Here is a 17,356-nt window from a genome sequence, read left to right as displayed (position 1 = left end):
TAAAAAATAGAGCGTCATCATTAGCTGACTCCTAATGTTCCTTTAGAAAATGGTAATTAACAGAGAAAATGAAGAAAAAAGTCTCTCCTCACATCTGGAAAGGAGTCCATCAAGCCAGGTCTAGGCTACAGTGATGGGACAGATCTTAGTGGTGCTTCTCCAGGAAAAATAAGACATTGGCTTTTTTATCTGCTAAATCAGCACCCTTCAGCACCAATATGGTTTTGTAAAACGGCACTGGGAAAGTCAGGGGGGACTGGTTTTGTCAGATGTTTGCATACCTGAGTAAACTAGGTTCTTCCCTTCCAGAACTTGTCCAAGCATTAGGCATTCTGCTTGCCATTCAAACATCTGTACTACTCCCAGACTGTGGTATTTCTCCAGAACTGCCTTAGGAAGACCCCAGCTTGCAAGGAGCAACTTGTCTGCTTGGTCTTCAGGAATATTTAACTGCTGATATTGCCCTTTGGGAGAAAATAAAAAAAAAATAAAAATTTAAAAGTCAAGTATCATCCTTGAATTGAAGGTCACATATATCTAAAGGTCAAACTTCTCTACAAGCTCCTGTATAATGAGAAAAGGTAACAAGGAACTATCTTCTCTATATTTATCAATATTTCTTACGGATGTTTCACCATTCTTCCTTTTTCCTGATATCATTTTTCCTCCTATAAGGTTTTCCACATTCAAATTATTTCTTCACCAAACCCTTGCTCTGAAATTTGCTTTTGAAACACAGCAGACATTACCAAATACATACTCAAACAGAGAGCTTCAGCACTGATTAATATAACAGCATTACAATGTATTTGCCATCTGATCCTTATCCAGGCTCTTTCCTTTTCAAATGATTGCTACAGAGACTTCAGTAATCCTCGCAGACTACAGAACTGCCCCAGTCTTTTTTCTTGCTTTACAGATTAATTAAAAAACCAACATAAACCAAACAAGCAGCACAAGGTACTCTGCACAGTGTTATTCCAGTTTATCAACACTTGATTAGTATCTTCACAATGTTGCTGGTTCCTCTGTCTTAATTAAGTTTCTTGCTACTTATTTCTTGTCTTTATAATTTTGTGCCAGCTACAAATACTGCCTTCTCCCTCTTCTCCTTCTCCCATTCTCCAAATCATTAAGAAAACTCAAACTTTTTGTCCCTTTTTCTCGTCTGCGACAGAAAACAGGTTTCTGATCCACCGTAATGCTTCCCCAATCACCCAGGACTATATAGTTCCGACAACAGTATTTAAGGAAAGACCTTGTCAAATAGAGATAAAACCCAAGTAATTGTGTGTACTGACACTACTGTACCCATTCTTCTACCCGTACATTCAAAAAATTCTAAGAGAAATTCCCCACCACTGCTGGCAGGTTAGATCAGAAATACTAATGTGCATGAGCCGCCATTATTTTTACTCTCAACATACTAAAAATTTCAACTGCCTTCTTAAGGTTAACCCAACCTAGCTGTCACTGGCGCATGATCATTCTCCCCCATAAATATATAAAAAAGCTGATATGGCTTAGTTCTGAAAGCTTTGCTTCACTTTGTATAATCAAAGTACTGCAGAAATACTAAACGTGAAGTTGAGCACCATCAGGGGAGAACAGCAGCGAGCCGTGAAGCAGAACAGGCTTCCAAGGGGAATTTAGAGGAGACCAATTTGTCTACCCTAAAACACGACAAATATGGCAGAATTAGGATCTGAAATCATGCAAAGAAAAAAAAAGAACTATGTGATGGGATCTCAAGCTTCTTTCCTAATGTCAAAACCAATGAACTACATGTAAAAGACAGAATGAGTAAAGGATTACGCGAGTCAGCCCTTTGAAGAATATCTGTAGATTAGCACTGAACGTGAGTTTGAAAACTTGTGCCTTAGGGGTTCTTAAAGATCTATGAGAACAACTACACTAAGCTCTTTTTTACCTACTAGCAAAATGCTAAGAAATAGTCAAAATGAGGAAGATACACATCATTTGTTCAAAGCAACGGACGTTAGATTTCTCTGAAAGGAAACCCTTCCAGAGTGTGGGGCCAGTAGGACACAGCAGTCCCACAGAAACACGTGCGTTGCCTTGCCCAGCTCCATTTGCAGGAGCTGACAAAATTGTATCTTGCAGAACGTCACCAGGAAGAAGATGTGACATGAACCAGAGAAGAGGTCAAGAGATGTAAATGCTTTAAAAGAGTTATAAAAAAAATTGCATAGGAGATAAAGTTACAATATGTTATATCAGTATCTTGATTTCAGATGTTGATGCTGTACACATCTTCATTTCTCTCTTGATTCAAGAGTACAGTATGCTGGCAAAATGTATTGCATCTAGAAGCAACACTTTATATATATCTTGCCACAAGATGTTTACATAACATATATATACACACAAGATGTTTATATAACATCTTATATATATAACCAAGATGTTGTATTAAAAAAAAAAACTACTACACTTCTCTGTCTTTGCAGTTATCAGGGCACCAACCGGGACCGCTTAACGCGGGCCTCGAGATGCGATACCAGCTTACTGTCTTCTTAAATCGATTTAATAACATCAGTAAACCCCCTCACAAATACCAAAGAACAGGGACTGTACCGATATGTTGTATTATGGTATCACCTAGAGGCCAAGCCAAGAACAAGGCCCGCTGTTTGGTGACACGCAACAAAGAGCCCGACCCCAGAAGGCTGCACAGAACATACGTTTTCTTACCTTCCTCAACTAAAAAGGGAATTAAGCACGAAAATCCTTCTATTTGCATATTTGTACCCTCCCACCCTTGTTCACACAAACCCGTCCCTCAGCTACAGCCCCCGCCCTCAAAGGGGGAAGGGGCGGCCGAAGGGGCAGCCGGTGCTCCCCGGGGTGAAGGCCCCGCACCCCGGGCCGGGAGAGGGCTCAGAGGGTCCCAGGCCCCTTCCAGCACCGCCCCGGGCCCACCGCCGGCGGGAGGCGCCTCAGCACCGCGCCGCCTCGCTGCCCAGCGGCCCGCAGGCCTAGCGGGGCAGCCCCGCGCCCCCTCGCCCAGCGGGACCGATGGGAGCGGGGCGGCCTTTCCTGCTCTGCCGGAGGCGGCCCGGCCGCCCGAGCTCCTGCCGCCGCCACCGCGGGGCCCCACGGCGGAGGCTGCGACGGCGCCGCCGTTAGAGGTGACGCCGCCATCTTCCCGCCGAGCCATTCAAACCCCAGCGCCGCCCCGCCCGGCGGAGGAGGCGCCGCCGCCCGACGGCCTCTCCGCCCCCGACTCCGTTCCCCGGGGCGGCGGGCCCGGCTACCGGCGGGGGAGCCGGGAACGGGAGAGCTCGGTTCCTCGGGGCAAGGCCCCCCGCTACCAGCGAGCGAAGCAGGAGCGGGGCCGGCTCCGTGTGCCCACAGCGAACCGGGTACAGGGTGGCAGGAGCGTGGGTTATTCGTGCTGTGCGGGTGAAAAACGGGTAATTAACGAAGCAACGGAAGGCAAGTCTGCTTCAGGAAAACAAGCAGGCTCACCTTGGCGAGCTGCTTCATCCTCGCGGAAAAACAGGCTGAAATGATAAACTGAGAACAGCAGGAAGGACAAACAGCCTCGCTTTCTGGTTTTAAGGGCTCAGCTCGCCGAGATAACCTCCTCCGATTCTAAAAGAGTAAGGACAGTTTCATCTCTCCTCCAGTGACCTGAACATCAGAAGCAGTTCTGTGGAAATTCCGCAGTACCCCAAAAATGCAAGTCTTTGTCCATCACTGGCAGGAGAAGTGCTAAGTAGCACAATATACAACAGAGGGGGGAAAACTAAGCCTTTTCTAACTTGCTTTTCATTTCAACTGAAGAAAACACACTCATCTTTCCAGAAATACTGACAACTAAGGGTGAGCATTCAAAGCGGTTCCAGTAGCATGAACACACGCAGTATTTCCTTCTGTCCACCAGGAGTGTATCTTTTATTTCGGGTAACACGCACACACGCTCTCTCAGAAATACCTTCTCTCCATGTTCTGTACATCTCTACAGAGAAACAGATCACAGCTTGGGAGGCTGACTCCACACAAAGCGGTGCCAGCGCTCATCAAACACCCACACAAACCCTCTCCAAGGCACCACATCCCTCAGCCTCACTTTACACAGGAACAGGCCATTAGGAAAACAGCTGGTGGTAAGAAGGACTATGGAGTCAGGTGTGGAAGCAACAGCTTTCAGTCCAGTTGTCTTCCCTCTCAACAGCCTAAAGCTTCCTTTGTCCAGCATAAGGAATTTCTGGCCCACGAAGACGAACACGTGTTCTCATTCCTGCCATTAAAGCAATCTCTTAGTGGAAATAAAATACTTTAAGAATACTGCTGTCATTTCAGACAATTCTATTTGAATCAGCGTAAGGAATGTCGAACAGAACAGTCAACATAGTTAAATCCTTTTTAAACCAAGAGGCTCAAAGAGCTTATTTTGTTGTTAGAACAAAGTTTACCAAACCAGATACTAATAGTAGGCTCTTCTGTGTTTCAAAGCCCAAGCAGCAGAAAAGTACAACACACATTTTTTCTAAAGCAATTCTTTTAATGAACTGACACTTAAAGGAAGTATCCATCTTGCCACTCTGTTGACCAAAGGTTAAATGCATTAAAGGGAAGAAGCACACTTAAATCCTTAGTTGAAGACTCCTTGCTGCAGAAAACAATTCCCACAGCAGACTAACCATTTCCTGCATTAGTATTGAAAAAATATTGAAAATATTTCAGTAAAGATTTCTATTTAGTAACAATATATAATTCTATTGCAGCAGAAAAAAGGACCAGAATAAGCACTGTTGATATTTGAAACCGTCACAGCATAGACATGTTTTACTTTAACATGTCTTTTAACTTTAACATTACCACAGCATAGACATGTTTTACTTTAACATGTAGTTTTACAACTGCAGCACAAAATCTATTAGTTCCCCATCACTTCACATCCAATGAAGTACACTTCATGTACTCCTTACAGCTTTGAAAAAGCTATTTAAAATATTAAAAGATATTTAAACCTCCATCTTACTCATGTTCTAAAAGGGAAATAACAGGTTTTTCTAGCTGAAAATTTTAATCCATTAAAAATAGTTTACAAAATTTGAGGATTGACTTACTTTACCAAAATAGGAAAAAGGGCTAACTAGCAACCAGTCGAAGAATTTGGTTCCGAACGTATGTGCACAACTGGTTCATCAAGTCTCTGTTCTCTCCTTCAACCCAGTGCATTTCTACTAATACATCATTTCCGTCTTTCTTCACGTTCATTAAGCACTTAAAGAGAAAACATCTATTAGTTTCTTTGGGACTTTGTTCTTTTGCAACTGTCACATTGCTGGCTTCCTCTGAAAGGCAAGGTTCCTCCTTTGCATTACTGGAACCTTTGCCAAGTGATGTTTCTGCCTGCTTTGCTTCCGTCTCCTCCTCCTTCACATGCTCGCTGTGTTCCTCTTTGACAGCAGATTCTTCCGTTAGCTCGTCACCTGTGGTCAAGTGGACATCCTCATCAGGTGCCACCAACCCCATTTCAGAGTCTTCAGTCTTAGGGTTTTCAGAGTCCGAATTGTTGCTCACACTCTTCTGGCTGGTTTTTTCCTCTTCCATTGCTTGCAAAGTATCTTCAGAAGCCCGAGGAAGTTCTCGTAACTGCCTTATTCTCTCTCGTTTCTTTCTCCTCAAATGAATCCAGGAGTTCTCAATGGCAGTGACAAACAGGCTGACTTCATCTTTTCCACATGGAACACGTTTATGCTGAACCTATTGCAGAAAACAGCAGAACTTCAGACTATCCTCTCACAGTTACGCTTAAAAGTAGAATGTTGTTTTGACATATGGTACTTACTACCATACCTTCAAATCAGTGAGGATCTTCTCTACCCAGGCTCTAACCACAGCAATAGCTTCTACAGCATCCCAGCCCATAGCTGCAGCTTTGACGGATAACTCTTTGACTGTAGAAGCCAAGACCATAAACGTAATTGGTTTTCGGGGTTTTTCTAATTTTCTTCTTTTAGAGGGAGGTGACTAGAAGAAGAAAGAAAAAAAAAATGACAAAGCTATGCAGTATTAGTGGGATGACATTTGTACTTAGAAGACTTGGGGATTAAGAGTATAATGTAAGCCACTAAACAGTCACTGAAATAGCCTGTATTTTATTTCACTTCACTCCAAAGAGTTTTAGATTAAAAAATAGCTAAGAGGATCATGCACTTTGTGCTAGCCTGATGGACAGAGGGAGTTTATCTTCAGTTGTTAGGCAAAAAACTTGATTGGTCCCTTCACAGCTCTCTGTGAGCTGAGAAAGTGCAACTGGTCTTGGGAATAGAAGTCAAGTGGCAATATCCACATATTAATCCAAGTTCACTGAAGGTTTGCTTGCATCTTCAGTAAAGCTGGTTATTGTCTATACACATCTTACAGTATATGTACATCTGAATCCAAAAAAGGCAACTGGCTCACATTAGTTAAGGTGAACAAGGTCCACTTACATTCACGTAGGCAAGACTGAGCTAGGTATGTTCGTGTCTATTTGGTAACAGAATTTATATGGTAAATCTAAACAAAGTTCTCAGAAGGAAGCTTCAAGTTCAAATCTAGCCCCAAATTTAGCGTATTTTTAATACTAAATTGCTATTTGAAGTATGTTACAAGTGACCTTTACTTTCACTGAAACCCACAGGAGGTTCATGCACAGGCTTCTTTTTTACTCCCTAAATATAGGTCATTTATAAATCACATGTAACTACTGGTAACAGACTGGCAGCCAGTTAAGAAATCCCCCAGTCCATCCAGTGTATCCAGCGTTCCAGTGTGAAGGAGAACAGTTTGTTTCACAGCAGTTATAGCTCATTAGGCCCTTCCTCAAATAAGAGGCACAGACAATCACAAGCAAACCAAAATTAAGCTACTTACAGGTACTTGTACATCATCATAGAAACTCCATGCCAGTGCCCATCTCATGGTGCGTCCTTGACAGAATTCAGTATAAGTAACTTTAGGAACCTATGCAAAGAAACAATATAAACAACATTATTTTATTGCACACATTTTCAAATTTAAAAAAATAATAAATGGAGATTCCTTCTGACATGGCTCACAGATGTCAGTGCCACTTGAAGTTGGTCAGTGCAAAGCCTGGTACCAGTGCCCAGGATTTCCCATCTCTGCCCTGCCATGTCTATACCCTTATTAGAGCTTCGAATTCGGCAACATCCAACATTACCCTTTTTGTGCAGCGATCCAGCACACCTACAGCATATACCTGCATTCTGATTCTGCAAAAAGCATATCCTTTCTCCTAGTCTGGAACCTGCTCCTGTTCTGCATTTCAATACTGAACCCATGGCTGTAGCAAAGGAACACAGAACAAAGACAATGAAGGGCCGGGAAGCCAACCCACTCGCTGTCTGCAGGTGGCAAAAACGTGCCCAGAAACACTTCTCTGTCTTTGCCCCAAAATATCAAGTCTGAACTTAGACTGCCTTTAAATATAAAACTCAGATCCAATGATAATGTTAACTTGTCTTTCCACACATGGATGCTGTAAGGCATTTATGTATGGTATGGAAAATGTGCTAAATACTAGCAAGGATAAATATCAACCATCCCACCGCATTCTGAATTATCAGCTCCAGACAATAAGCCCCAGCTCTGCAGAGAAAATAAAAATAAAAATCTTACTTCTGAGAAATGCCTTCAAGAAGAGAGAAGAAAAGGTGTCTCTATCCTAGAACTTTTCCTGCCTTTGTATTCCTAATTCTATCAATAAATATAGGAAATCTCAAGACAATTTTGAACAACGAGTGGACTTTTGGGAACATGTATGCTGCACCCTAACCTGCACCACAACACAGCCCGTGCTTGGTTACAATGAATATATTCCCAGCTCTATTACAACAAAGGTTACAAACTTGAACAAAACGAAATTGGCAATTTCAAGAAAAATACAAAAGGAAAACTCAGCTATTCTATGCCAGGTTTGCAAGGATTTCTCTCACTTTACTAAGACTGAGGTGCGACAGTTCAAGAATATGGAATAAAGTCGCTTGAAATTTGGTGCCTAGCTCAGCATCTGCTTTTGGCATTGAGCTTACAGAATCCCTATGGCCTGCAGTTCATCTTTCTGGGAATTGATATCACCATGCATTCTCCTTCCTTCACCTCTCCAGCACATAAAAGGACAGATCTCACAATCACCTTCTTTGTATGGAAGTTAGAGAAGACTACGCTTCCTCCAGAAAGCCATAAAAAACGTCCTTCGCGCAGCCTTCTTGCATGAGATAGTAGCACAAGGTTTGATTTTACTTGTGCCAGAATTGAACACAAACAAAAAAATACCATGCTTTAAAGATTACTACAATTTCATTTATCAACAAAATTGCTAGATTTCATGTTAGCTAAGAGGAAAGAGAGCTAGAACGTTTTTATTGGTTTGTTTTTTTTTTTACAATAGCCCTGTTAAGACTATTTTAAAGCAGAATGGACAAAGACACGCTTCTACACATGATAAAGGCAAACATTTGGAGACAGTAAGTGCTACCTATCTATCAGCTTTGAATCTACAATAATTAAATCTCAACTGCTTTCAGTGGTTCCCTAATAAGGAATTGAGGTTTCTTTCTGTAAATAAAAACCTCAGGCAAATAATTCAATAATCATTACCCACATGCATTGGAATATAGTATATATTGTGTAGAATATATACAGGACATACATGGACTATGTACAAACTCACCCCCTGGATTCGAAGTTCCTCTTTCAATGGTGCTAAACTGCATTTCTTCCCCAACATGCAACTGTACCATCTGCAAACAACACATTAAACAAAGCATTTTACAAATGCAGATCAACTGAAAATGGCAACTACCAGAAAAAAAACACTTGGATCAGAAACCTGCAAGAACAATAGGAGATTTAAAAACAAAACAACAAAATAATCACACTCTTAAAGTAGAGACTAGGACATAGTACATGAAATGGAACAGAAGGCCCAAAGACAGACTGGACAGGGAAAGCTTTTCCAGTTTTTATGAAATACATTAAATCTATTAATGAAACAGTGCCTAAACAACCAAGAATACTGTTTCAAAGAAAGAATCCTGTTTCAAAGAGTGAATTCAGTTGTGTGGAAAATGTTACCCCTTACAACAATCTTTTAAATTTCTCCACTTTCTTTGGAGAATGAATCAGAATAAAAAGGAATATTCAACTATTGACAAGAATTTATGCCTCAGAAGCAGACCTACTGACTACCATTTCTGCTCATTTGTAAGTTGTTATCCAGGTTACCACTAACGAATCCACATTTTACAAGGAAACCAACACGGGGCGGAGGGGGAGGGTGCTAAAGAAAAATTTATTTTCCCACTTCTGGTGGAGCTTATCCTTCCACTCAGCTCCTCACCTTCAATATCTCCAAATTTTACACCTCTGTTCTTCATCTAAATTACTATTCAAGCTCTACAACCCCATCTTCCATACTTTTTTGATGACTGGATCCAAAAAGGTTATTAATGAATAAAACTTATTGAAGTATAAAAATCGGAGTTCCCATTTATCAAAGGACAGTTTCTTCAAGACTATGCATCAAAATTGAAGGCAAGCACTTTAAATTGCTCACATATACAAATTAAATATACTGTAAACTAAAAAATTAAATAAAATAGTACCAAAGGGATTAAGGGACAATTATTTTAATTGACTTTGACTTCGTGCACAATGCAATCTACAGAATTTCACAAAGCAATACTTAAATGAAACCCCCAAATTTCTAGAAAACTAAACCACACACCTTTCCCAAAATTATAAAATACTGAACCTACAACTCCTAACTGAAGTGGGGATGGAGGTAAATAAGTCAAGATCATTTCCTGGCCCAAGGGAGTCTCTATCTACTAACAGTTCATTACTGGTAGAGCTGCCAAGCCTTATCTCTAACAAAGCACGAAACAGTATTTTAAGTAAACTGTTCTTTCTGTAACAGATTCTCCAAAGTAGTTTATTCAAAGCCATGAACTGAATCATTCCTATCCCCCAAACACACAGAGCTTATTTTTCCTAAATATGATACACAGTTAGCACGTGGGTATGTTCTATGCCTTACACTATCAGTTCACCCTCCTCTTTCCTAGAGGCGCTGCCAAGGGGAGCAATACAGGAATGACGCATTCTTCATAATTCCATGTCATCTTTTCAAGGCAAAGACTTCTATCCTTGAGAGCAACATCAGTCAGTTCTCTACTGTATTTGCCACTCCTTGCAAGGTCAAATAGCAACTTATCAAAGCAAGTTTTTCCTGGATCTACACACACCATGTGAAATCAGAAATGATATTGCTACTGTCATTTCCAGAAGTCATCACGGATGCATCCCCTGCCCCCACCTTACAGCACCAATTAAGTCCTCAACTGTATGCATGTGCTTTCCACTTCACAGTATTTTACACAGTACACTATATGCTCCTGTGGAAAACTCCACTGATGGAATAAAACCACTACATAGAAAGAATCTGTGCAAAGGATAACATTTTCCAGCTGTAAGTAGAAGAACATTTAAAATACATACATACATACCATTGCTTTCTCTCTGACTTGCCTCCCCTCACCCGTTGCATCACTGACTAAATTCAGAACAACTGTTTCAGCTTGTATTTAGTTTTGAAAAACCTCTACATTTTAGACACAAATAAGAGCATACAAAGCTAAAAGCCTGTGTAAATCAAATAACATTCTATGTACGAACTTTGACAGGAACACCAATCATTTTCCAGTGTCCTCACTGGCACAAACAAGATTGTGAAAAGTCTCAAAAGTTTAATTCTTCTGGCTTGTAACTACTTCTGAACATCAAAATCTCAACTTTATCACTCTGCCATACTATCTATCCCCTATTTATATTTTGTAAGATTTGGGGGGTGACAGAGAAAGGAAGGTCATTAAAAAAAAAAGAAACTCACAACAAAAATACCCCCACGATGTTTCAAGGTTTGCAAAATTGCAATCTTCTCAACTTTTTTTTTCCTTCAAAGCACTACAACATAGAAGCACTTCTAACAGAGCCAAGTGCAGTTTCGCTTTGTCGTGTTTTTTCCAAAAATTTGAGTATATTCTTCATTTTTTTCAGGCCCATAACTAGAAAACAAACATTCTGAAGAAAAATTTTGGTATTAGACAGATGAAGATGAGATTCCAATGCAATTCTCTGCTTAGAAGGGCCTAAAGAAAATAAAGCCAAAACACTTCTTGATTGTGAAAAAGGCAGGTTGTATTTCCTTTGCTTAGGGCACTGATGAAGCTGTGGTAATACACACATAAAGTTTTGACAGCTATATTTTAGAAGGATATTAAGAAAAAGAATCTTTCAGAAGAGCTAGAGGAATAATGTACAGCACTAGGGGAGCAAAAGTCAGGTAGTCAGAAAACCGAAGTGTGCCATCTGTTTATCTTGTTCAAAAGGCTACGATTTTTATTGCAGCTTATGTTCACTCAAGACAACATTCAGTACAACAGTGCCTTTTAGTAGACAAAGCTGCAAGTTACCAAAATTTAGTCAGGAAAAGACAGAAATGTTTAGGTAATAAGCAGATAACTAGGCAATGTCATAAATCCTCCCCCATCCCAGAAGCCTTCAAGAATCAACCCTGACTGTCTTTAGCAACTCTGTGTGCTAATTTAGCTACAAGGGTCACTCACACAGGCTTTTTTTGCCTTCTGCCATTAAATATCTCAAACAGTAATTGTTTGATGTTCAGAAATAACTAATTTTACATTAACTGAGACTAATTACGGATGCGTATGTATCATTAAACAAATCAAACAGATACCACTGGACCACAGCTACATTCCTTACTTAAAATATGATTTTCGCATGATTTCCATCAAAGGAGCAGATAAAAGGTGGTCAGGTTTTTTTAACTGCAACAAAGCACTTACCGTAACCTCTTTTTAAGTTGTAGACTATCATGAATAATTCTTTTGACAAATTCTAGTTCTCCCCCCTCAGCCATGATTTCTGTAATCCCTCCTGTATTTACAGAACTGGGAGGGGGACGCCGTGGATTTCGAGAATTTACTCCCTGGATAAAAAAAACCCAACATTTGAGATGAGAATTTAATGAAATGTGAGGCTGCTTTGTACACTCCTTCCTGACTCATTCTTTCATGGGTAGCAAGCATCACCACCACTAGTTATCCTCTTCCCATCAGAACCATAGACAATAGACAAAGATATGTTCAAAGCACTGAGTGAATTCCCTACAATCTCAAACCTAGGTTAAGTTACTTGTCACAAGTGGGTATCCTGCTAATATGAAATATGTGGTTCTAAGACATGCTAGTTACATGCATCTACACAATGACAATCTGTAGTGTTTAATTTCAACACTTAAATCTTTTTTCTACTGACTTGTATTACAGAGTTAAGTTTCTGACTATACTCAGCAGGTATTGCAAGAACTGTTGCGAGCTGTATGATGCTGCCTAAATCACTAAGGAAACGAAAAACACAGACAGGCGCAATGCCAGAAACTAATCCCTCTGTTATGCCATGGGCAATTGATTTCAGATTTATTAGTGGTCTGCTTTCCAAACTAATTACAACTTTCATGAGTAAGGACTCACGAAAAAATTCTATAGGTCATCCTCCACTTTAGGAAGGGTAACAGTTAAATTTTACAAAACTCCTTTGGAGCAGGGGGGTGAAGGAGGAAGACTTAAATGCTATTTCATCATGATTTGGGATTTTCCACTCAACTTTCCCCAAGGGAAGAAGTTAAATTGATGCTACTCTCCCACACACTGAATACCAAAGTACATGCAACATTTAGCTTGTTAACTTACCTTTGCTTCCAATTGGTTGGCAAAAAAGGGAGGGTTGCACATACAGAAATCATAAACGATCTCAGATTCTTCTTTCAGTGCATCCATTAGAAGAGTCTTCTGTGGTACCTTAACCACTAACAGAAAACAGGAATTTGGTCAGTAAGGAATTTCATATTTTACCCGGTATGCCATTTATGGTTCAGTGTTTCTTGAAACAATGCACTGTATAAAAACTATACTTTCTAAACAATATTTTTTACAAAAAAAATGTGACAAGTATCAGCATACAAATAAAGACTTGAGGTTAAAGGTTAGCATACAAGCTGTTTGTACGTTTATACACAGTAGTAGAATTAGAGGAGTCTGTTTAAAACAACAGGAACTTCTTGAGTTATACCGAGTTCTCTGATACAACTACAAATACGCTTTAAGCCCTTCCAAAAATTAACACAAGTGTCAGTTGTTTATCCTACAGGCTCCTCAGAGATAAAGAAATCCCAGTCTAAACATATTTTTGGTTTTTTTGTTTTTTTTTTTCAGATACGGAATTCTAGAATGGTACTCAAGGAAATGTACTGCTTGATCTTCCTAGAGTGTAGAGCTAAGAAAGAGAAAGACTAAGATTAAACTATCTTCACTGAAGTTACACAGCATCAAGATTAGCTTTACATCTAATTTTATAATAAAACAGAATTACTGTGTTAGCAATATTACTTCCTGCACAGGAACTGTAGCCTTCTATGATTTGGAAAAATCACAACAAAAGAAAAATATTATAGTTCCTTTCTGGACAAATCTGCCTACTGCAGTCCACCAATTTATTATTACTCATCACAAGGACGAAGGTAAACGCCTCCATGTAGACCTCTACTGTCTTTCCCCAAAGGCTCCATAATTCCCTTGGAAATTGTGGTCAAGTCTGGTCACACATCTTCTGAAGACCTCAGGAACTCCAGCCCAAGGAGCAGGAATTTAAACACAGATGAAGTTCAGTTAAAGCATTATTACAAGCAGGATTTCTTGCAGACTTTACCAGTCCTGCAACTCACGGATAATGCACATTGAACAAAGACATTTAGAACTAAGGCAGAAGGCATGCCTCTCTTCCTAACATTTACCACCACAATTTATCATCATCTTAAGAATACAACATTGTTAGGGTAGCAATTACCAAAGTTCAGGTTATAGATAGCAAGAATAATACCTAGAACAACTGAGCATGTATTTGGCAGGTATACAGATTCTAATGTGCCACTGAACATGGGAAAAATACATCACAATGTCTGTATGCTACTAAATACCTTACTACATCGTACCTTTTATGAGATCAGACAGGTTATTCTGTTCCACATTCTTCTTGGCGTAATTGAAGCACATGTCATCCACCTCTGTTGCAAGAAAATACCAGCCATTCAAAGTTGCTCCAAGTAATGGGTATATGCAAGAGGCCCCTGTCCCTGCAGAAGTGAAAAGCCATGAGAAAGGCAAAGTAAGTCTCTGGTGTTAAACACAGTGGGGCTGTTAACTATGTACTTTATACCACAAAAAGAACTAATTTCAAGAAAAAGTTGATTATTGTTCATCTACTACTCAGCTCTTTAATGAACTTTATTTTCTTAATTTGAAATACAGCATTATCAAATATGCGGTTTTTAATAAAATAATTTAATACTCTAGAATAAAATTTCTAATAAATGATAAAGTATTTTTTCTTCTATATGACAGTGATTCATTTATATAGTGAAAGCCAAATATATTCTGATTTTACTAAAAAAAAAAAAAAAAAAAAACACCAAAACCCACAAATATATCTATCTTTATTTTTTTATTACCTACCACACGTAATTTAATTGGAGGCAAACAGCAACAAAAATCAAACACGTTTCTAACAATTCTGTTCCATCAGACTGTCTTTCCCTTATACGAAAACACTTAGAGAGGTGCCAATTAAGATATCTAAAAAGACAGCCAGACAGATAAAAACTTGGTAACAAGGAGAAGTACATGCTAGCACAAAATTACTCTCTCATAATTATGGCATATCTAGGCAAAATTACCAATGACAGTCAAATTGAGGATTAAAGGGAACAGACACAAGGGAAAGATATCCCACCACCACAAAACTTGAGCTCAGAGATATATTGAGAGTTTACTGTTATATTGACTGATTGAAACATAAATAACAACGTCTGTCAGTATGCAAAAGCGTGTGGTTATTTCCAGCATTCCTGTAATATTTTTTCTTGGGTGACTTACAGTTTTGACAGAGTTGGAACATCAATGCTCATTGCAAACCCCAACTGAAGATTTTTCAATATTTGGAGGACATAAAGGATCTGTCTCTTCTGCCTACCCACCTACCATGATGAAGTTCATAGAAACTGTTTTCAAAAATGTAACCTACTATCAAATGCGTAGAAGCTGGCTAACCAGTTTAAAAGGTATGAAAGGGAAGCAGCTGTGCACACCAAGTGATGATATAAACCTTGTATCAATCACAAATCCAGCTAAAAATGCAAGTCAGTAAATTTCAGAAGATCAAAAATTCCATTTAAAAATCATGCTAGCAAACACCATGAAAACAGTAATGAAAAAACATGATAACTCAAATTAATGAATCCAAGCTTTAAAGCCAGTGAAGTTTTAATGTTAAGTATTAAAACACAAGTTAGAAAGAAAATTCCAGCTTCTATTTCATTATGAGCTTACTTTAGCACAAAACATTCTTCAAAAACAAACCTTTGAAATCATAAAGGAAGTTTCTATTGCCAAAAATAAAAGATGTGAACTAAACCCAAACGTACTATCACAGATGTACCATTGCCTTTTAAATAATTCATAAAGAACCACCAAAAATTTGGAATCCATATACGGATTTTATTATCTGTATGTGAAATATAGTTTCTTACTCCTACAAAGTTTGCCTTTTTTTTTTATTTCTAATGAAAATCAGATTATGTGCAACAGTGTACATCTTATAAATTCACATCTGTACTGAATAACTGTTTACCTTAATGTACTGCTTAATCCAGATATTGTCGAGATTATCCAATAATCCAGATACTGAAACAGAGCAAGCTGCAATGCTCCTAGAGTTGTGCACTGGAGAGTATCATCCATCTGTGGATGCTTAGTCCAGTTTAAGACACGTTTTGTTTTCAACAACCTACAGGAAATCTTTGACCACCTACAACCACAAGACAGCTTTGCAATATTTCCCTCAGTTACTAATTAGCCTCTTCCATAATATAGCTCATGAAAATACCTGCACGGAAAAAAAACCACCCCAACATAATCTAATTTTAAAAAAGACAGATCATGCATCTGTCAAATATACCTGCAATCACAGAAGAAATTTTATTAAGAGGGATGCTAGAAAATATTGCAATGCAACTCACAACTCTCTTGCATAGATCTCCCAAAGCAAAATTGACAACTAATATAATTCACTAGTGAGAAGACTGAGAAAAAAATGCAAAACTTCGTGTTTCCCTATGGATGCATACAAACTTCATCAGCTAGTTTCACTGACAGTAAACAACAAATTGAACGCTTTGCCTTTCCAAGTACCTATGTCAATGCCTCGCCTCAGGACGTGCTTCTCAGCAGCATCCTGATGACCGATGAGATCCTCCACCCAGTGGATATAGTTCAGCCTCAAGGGAACGGTAGGAATAAGCCTTTCCACGGGGATGTCGATCGTCAGCCCAAAATCCTCCTTCAGCAGGGTACACGTCAGGGCCCTCACTGCCTCGGGGTCCTTGAAATTCAGGCTGAAAGGTACAAGCAGCGGTTACGGGGTGACAACGCCCCGGGGGCGGACACACACAAACAGGGCGGTCGGGAGCCGCTTCAACGCAACCCCGGGACGCGGCCCGGGCCTATCCCGCCCGCTCCCCCTCAGGACGCGGCCCGTCCCGCCGCTCCGCCAACAGCCTCTGGGCGGGCCCTACCTCACCCTGCCCGCCAGGGTGGTCTGCACATGCTGCTGGAACTCGGGGTACTTGGCCGCCAGGTAGGCGAAGTCGGGCGGCTTGTCCTTGTAGCGGTTGCGGGCGTGCATGGACTTGTTGAGGGCCATGGCGGCGGCGGCGGGAGGTTAGAACCGCGGAGGGGGAAAGGGGAGCCGCCGGTAGCGCGGGGCGGACGAACGGCCTTCCCGCCGCCGCCGCCACAGACGGAGCTCCCGGCGTGCACCGCGGCCCCCTTGGGGCGTACCAAGGCGCGGCGGGCCGGGGGGGGGGTATCTCGCTCAGACCATCGCCCACCAGGGGGAGAGGAGGAAGACTCCGCTTCCACAGTCCCGCGTCTCGCCTGCCCCAAGTCACCTCCCTTAGCTCGGGGGGAGCTTTAAACGTTGTCCGAAACGCCTCATCGTCGCGGGTTTCTAATTAATTTGGTGTATGAGGTCGCTGGCAACGAAGCGGCAGGCGGCGGCCTAAGGGCTGGGCCTGCTCCTGGCTTATCTTGCGAGGTGAACTTTCAGGTTTAATTTTAAATGATAAATAAAACCTAAACAAACAAACACAAACCCCAACAAAATAAACACCAAACCC

The 17,356-nt window shown here is 40.5% G+C and overlaps 2 protein-coding genes across 2 annotated transcripts in view; both read right to left on the bottom strand.

Annotated features, from left to right (window-relative positions):
• The window catches only part of POLQ (polymerase (DNA directed), theta), a 68,247-nt gene extending 66,932 nt beyond the window's left edge, over nucleotides 1-1,315 (bottom strand). Inside the window, exons 1-2 of the mRNA XM_014957090.1 lie at nucleotides 1,312-1,315; nucleotides 282-464 (exon numbers count right to left, since the gene is read on the bottom strand). Coding sequence (XP_014812576.1) covers nucleotides 282-464; nucleotides 1,312-1,315 — 187 coding nt within the window. The remainder of the gene's footprint in view (nucleotides 1-281; nucleotides 465-1,311) is intronic.
• A 3,563-nt stretch (nucleotides 1,316-4,878) lies between these two features.
• Nucleotides 4,879-16,977, bottom strand: METTL16 (methyltransferase like 16). Its single transcript, XM_014957245.1, has 9 exons — nucleotides 16,754-16,977; nucleotides 16,371-16,573; nucleotides 14,117-14,257; nucleotides 12,819-12,934; nucleotides 11,913-12,055; nucleotides 8,717-8,786; nucleotides 6,895-6,984; nucleotides 5,833-6,006; nucleotides 4,879-5,739 (listed from the first exon to the last, which is right to left on the bottom strand). The coding sequence occupies exons 1-9, from the start codon at nucleotides 16,879-16,881 to the stop codon at nucleotides 5,122-5,124; spliced, it is 1,683 nt and encodes a 560-aa protein (XP_014812731.1). The 5' UTR covers nucleotides 16,882-16,977; the 3' UTR covers nucleotides 4,879-5,121.
• Nucleotides 16,978-17,356: the final 379 nt, after the last annotated feature.

Source organism: Calidris pugnax, unplaced genomic scaffold (genome assembly GCF_001431845.1).
Source record: "Calidris pugnax isolate Ruff unplaced genomic scaffold, ASM143184v1 scaffold225, whole genome shotgun sequence".
Taxonomy (NCBI): domain Eukaryota; kingdom Metazoa; phylum Chordata; class Aves; order Charadriiformes; family Scolopacidae; genus Calidris; species Calidris pugnax.
This window is presented reverse-complemented; position numbering and strand designations above follow the sequence as displayed.

Excerpts from the sequence above, each read along its gene's own strand:
- METTL16 (XM_014957245.1), bottom strand. The coding sequence starts at position 16,881 with ATGGCCCTCAACAAGTCCATGCACGCCCGCAACCGCTACAAGGACAAG. Across the intron at positions 12,056-12,818 it reads CCAACCAATTGGAAGCAAAG|GGAGTAAATTCTCGAAATCC; the intron begins GTAAGTTAACAA and ends TTTTTTATCCAG. Across the intron at positions 5,740-5,832 it reads AGATCCTCACTGATTTGAAG|GTTCAGCATAAACGTGTTCC; the intron begins GTATGGTAGTAA and ends TTTCTGCAATAG.